The sequence below is a fragment of the Lipotes vexillifer genome, unplaced genomic scaffold (genome assembly GCF_000442215.2).
Source record: "Lipotes vexillifer unplaced genomic scaffold, Lipotes_vexillifer_v1.1 scaffold2205, whole genome shotgun sequence".
Lineage (NCBI taxonomy): Eukaryota > Metazoa > Chordata > Mammalia > Artiodactyla > Lipotidae > Lipotes > Lipotes vexillifer.
Genome location: NW_006772933.1, coordinates 88,071 through 93,139, shown reverse-complemented (window position 1 = coordinate 93,139; position 5,069 = coordinate 88,071). Strand labels below are relative to the sequence as shown.

Sequence of the window (5,069 nt, the reverse complement as noted above, 5' to 3'; positions counted from 1 at the left end):
ATATATATATATATATATATATATATATATCAGCATAACATATGATGAAATCATTGAAAAGAAGAATATATCAAATAAGAATGAAAATTAGCATTTTGCAATTATTTTCTGAAAATTTACACAGAGCCAATGAATAAAATGACATTGCGTATGCCAGTCTACTTTTGCCCTTTCTCTTCAATATAATACTGGAAGTTCTAGCCAGAACAATCAGGCAAGAAAAAAGTGAAAGGCATACACATTGTAAAGAAAGAAGTAAAATTATCTCTTTGCAGATGATGTGATCTTATATGTCAACTCTAAAAGTTCCACATACACAAAATGCCTGTTGGAACTAATCAAGGATTCACTAAAGCTGCAGGATAAAATATTAACATACAAAAAGCAAATACATTTCTTTAACAATGAACATTCTAAAAGGGAAATTAAGAGAACAATTCAGTATAGAATAGCATCCACTGTTAGACAACTAAACTTAACTAAGGAGCATACACTGAAAACTAAAAAGAAATAGTGAAAACAATTAAAAAAAAAAAAACAGAAAAATAGAAAGCTATCCTGTGTTCATGGACTGGAAGATGTAATATTGTTAAGATATCAATACTATCCAAAGCATCTATAAATTCAATGCAATCTATCAAAATTCCAAAGACATATTTTTTTCATAAATAAAAAGCCCATCCTAAAATGCACATAGAATCCCAAGAGACTCTATATCAAGGGTCCCCAACCCCCAGCCTGTGGACCGGTACTGGTCCCTGGCCTGTTAGGAAATGGGCTGCACAGCAGGAGGTGAGCAGCAGGCGAGCTAATGAAGCTTCATCTGCCACTCCCCATCGTTTGAACTACAGCCTGAACCATCGCTCACATTACCGCCTGAACCATCCCCCCATCGCTTGCATTACCTCCTGAACCATCCCCCTACCACACCCCCCCATCTGTGGAAAAATTGTTTTCCATGAAACCAGTCCCTGGGGCCAAAAAGGTTGGGGACCGCTGCTCTATGTAACCAAAACAGCGTTATAAAACAACAACGTTGGAGGACTCACACTTCCTGATTTCAAAGCTTACTACAAAGCTACACCAATGATAACCATGTGTTTCCGGCATAAATTCAGACAAATTGACTAATGGAATAGATTATTTATGGTCAAGTGAATGTACTTAATGCCACTGAATTGTAAACTTGAAAATGGTCAAAACTGTAAATTTTGTATAATGTATATTTTATCATATTTAAAAAGTTAAAAAAAAAAAAAACTTGCACAGAGGTGTTTGGCACTCTTAAATCTCCTAGATAGTCATGATCAAAGTCTCTAGCAATTTTGAACCATTTTCCAAAATTCTCCACCTAATTTTTTTTTTTTTTTTTTTTTTTGCAGTACGCGGGCCTCTCACCATGTGGCCTCTCCTGTTGCGGAGCACAGGCTCCGGATGCGCAGGCTCAGTGGCCATGGCTCACGGGCCCAGCCGCTCCGTGGCATGCGGGATCTTCCCGGACCGGGGCACGAACCCGTGTCCCCTGCATCGGCAGGCGGACTCTCAACCACTGCGCCACCAGGGAAGCCCCTCCACCTAAATTTAATCATTCGTGCTTCCTCATTCCTATAAAGCTACACCAGCTAACACAGAATAAGGGAAAATGTGCTATCTTTACAAACGCTAGTTTTGCTTATGAATCTAGACTTCTCAAATGCCATTAATGTATTTCCACATATTGTTTTTTAGATGATCTGGATGAAATAGAACTATATTCTCAAAAAAGAAAAATCACATGGTTATATCAATTAACAAAGAAAAAGTATTTGACAAAATTCAGCACCTATTTATAATGAAAAAAATCTGAGTGAGCAAGGAGTAGAAGGGAACTTTCTCAACTTTCTTAAATGTCATATTTAAACCTACAGCTAATAAAATAGCTGATGGTAAATGACTGGAAGTTTTCCCCTAAGATCAGGAAGAAAGCAAATGTGTCCACTCTCAAGACTCTTATTTAACATAGTACATGAAGCTCTAGCCAGTGCAATAAGCAAGGAAAAAAATATATGTGTGTAGACCGTAAAAGAAAAAAAAAAAAAACTGTCTTTATTTGAAAATGAAGTGATTGTCTACATACAAAATTCTAAGGACTCTACCCCCCCAAAAGTTCTAGAACTAATAAAATAATGCAGCAAGGTTTTGGGTACAAGTTCAACACATAAAAATTACATTTCTATAAACATGTGAAAGGTGAAATTAAAAACACAATATCACTTATACTTACTCCAAAGTGAATAAAGTACTGAGATACACGTCTAACAAAAGATGCACAACGCCTGTATCTTGAAAATTATAAAATGCTGATGAAAGAAATCAATGAGCACTTAAATAATTGAAGAGGCTTACCATATTCATGGATTGGAAGATTCAATGTAGTAAAGATATTCGTCCTTCCCAAATTAAACTATAGCTTTAACACAATTCTTATTAAATTTCTGAAAAGTTTTTTGTTGTCTCATATAAGTTTATTTTACAATCTATATGGAAAAGTGCAGGGCTAAACTAGAATAGCTAAAACTATATTTTGAAAGAAAAATAAAATGAGAAGAATCACTCTGCTTGTTATTAAAGCTTACTGAATTGCTAAAGTAATCAAGAGAATATGATACTGGTGGATGGACAGACATGCAGATTAATTTAACAATCTAGGCAACCCAAAAATAGACCCACAAAAATATACCCAATTTATTTTTGACCAAAGTACAAAACAAATGAACCTCAACCTAAACCTCACACGTTATAAAATAAACTTAAAATTCAACAAAGACTTAAATGTAAAGCACAATATTATACATTTTTAGAAAAAAAAACTGGGAGAATATCTTCATGACCTATGTTTAGATGAAGGGTTTTTAGACTTGACACAAAAAGCATGCTCTGTGAAAGGAAAAATTGATAAATTGGCATCATGAAAATCAAAAGCTTTTGCTCTGTTAAAGTCTGTGAAGACGGTACAAAAAAAGCATTAGGAGAAAATATTTGCTTTTCCATATGAGTTTCTCCATCACGTACCTTGCTTCGGCAAAGCAAGCCATCTGAGAAGGCAGGAGAAAGAGAGAGAGAATGCAAAACAGAAGTCACTATCTTTTTAAAATTAATCTTGTAGGTGACATTCCGTAATCCTGCCATATTATCTTTCTCAGAAGCCAGTTACTGTATCCAGAGCACAGGAAAAGGTAGAGGATTACACAGGGCTGTGAATACCAGGAAGTGGGAGCATTGGAGCATTTTAGAAGCTGTCGACCACAAGAAGTAAGTTTCCAAGGGCATAAAATTGCTGAACACAGATATAAGAACTAGCTAATTGAGTAACCATCTTAAGGTTTTGTTTTATTTTTAATCCAGCAAGTAAGTACTAAATGCTATTTACATGAAACACACTGATTTACAACTGCTGCCTTATGTTTTCTGAAATGTGTGCACTCATACTTCCAGACTGACTCACTATGTCTCTGAACCATTTTTGTTCTCCCTTTATTTTTTGACTACATGAATATACTACATGTATGTATCAGCATAAGCTTGTACATCACTATAACTGTGGTCTCCCAGTACAGACTTCTTGTTTGGTTCTCCCAAATTTCTCACACTTATATTTTGACCATACACATAAGCAGAAGAAATATGAAAGCTCGATTATGTTTCTTTGTGAAGCAGGAAAAACTGAAAACTCAAAATTAGAATTTTATGATTTAAAACCATCAGAATTCAAAGACCTAAAAAAAATCACCTGTCAGTTAGTGGAATCTTGTGCTTAAAAACACATCTTCTCACATTAGGACTGATGACAGATTAACCCAAAAATCAATGTGATTGGATAACTGAGGCTTAGTTTAATTATCTTTTCAATATCATATGGGAAATAAGTGGCAGCACCAGGTTCAAATCCATTTTGTATGATTGTGATAGTCATCATGGAATATAGTGTCTGATAATTACATAATTTAGCACAGATAAAGATAAGTGAACATGTTTTGTTACCATTTGTGAACCACACACAGTGCCATCAGCCACATAGGCATAATCTCTTCCACCTGATCTCACTGATGACCCAATAGTTATGCATACATGTCCTTGAGTAGATGAATGAACTGCAGATCGAACATCACTTTTGTAAGTATTATTATGTGGCCAAACACAAGCCAATTTTCCACAAAGAACATCCCTGGAAAGGGAAAGCAAAAAATGTCTTATCATTTTGTCTTTTAATGAAACAAAGTTTGAAATAAGTATTGTATTACATAAACTGTAATATGTTGTTTAATTGATAGTAAAAAAAACAGAAAAATGCCACAATGACATTACTTTATGGTGCACAGCTAAATGTGATACAATTAATTAGCACTGTAGCAGAACTGAAAACTACACACTGAACTCGAATGTTCAGACATGCCTTCATTTCCTATTGTAGAACTTAATTGGGAAAATTCATCACCTGCTCCCACTTTGCTAAAGCTTGACTAGTCTCCCTATTTCTCACCCAACATTTGTTGACAGTGGCTGACTTCATCTATTTACACTTTGTGTATCTTTTGAGCCCCTTCTGATTATGCTCATGGTACCTGCCGTGATCTCTAGTCAGTAAATCTATTTAGTACAGACACTCCGTTTCAGTCCCACGATTCTTCCAACCTGCTGATATTTCCAGTCATTCTGCACTCCTCTCTTGAGAATTCAGAAACTTTTAGATCCCATTTTTTGGCATAAGCATACCAAAGTTTATTCCATAAACAGTTTATTTAGCCATTTATAATCTATCATTGGGTAGAATGCTGGCTTGTCTAAGAGACTTCCAACATTCCTAGTTTATGCCCTGGAAAATCATCGATGTCACTTCTTGCTCTTGGAATCACTCAAATCTATCAATTCTTATCCTCAGTGGAAACAACGATTCTTAGTTATTGATATGTGTCTGTGGAGCATGCCATTATTATCTCTCCAAAAGTCTTCCCTTTAGAAATTTCATCCACTTGTCCTAAAAGACCATGGGGGGCTTTTTTCTTTTCTTCTTTTTTTTTTTTTTTTTTTTT

At 35.2% G+C, this 5,069-nt stretch overlaps 1 protein-coding gene across 1 annotated transcript in view; it reads right to left on the bottom strand.

Moving 5' to 3' along the window:
- Nucleotides 1-5,069, bottom strand: part of LOC103071063 (disintegrin and metalloproteinase domain-containing protein 18) — a 74,255-nt gene that overhangs the window by 11,053 nt on the left and 58,133 nt on the right. Inside the window, exon 16 of the mRNA XM_007447946.1 lies at nt 4,021-4,204. Coding sequence (XP_007448008.1) covers nt 4,021-4,204 — 184 coding nt within the window. The remainder of the gene's footprint in view (nt 1-4,020; nt 4,205-5,069) is intronic.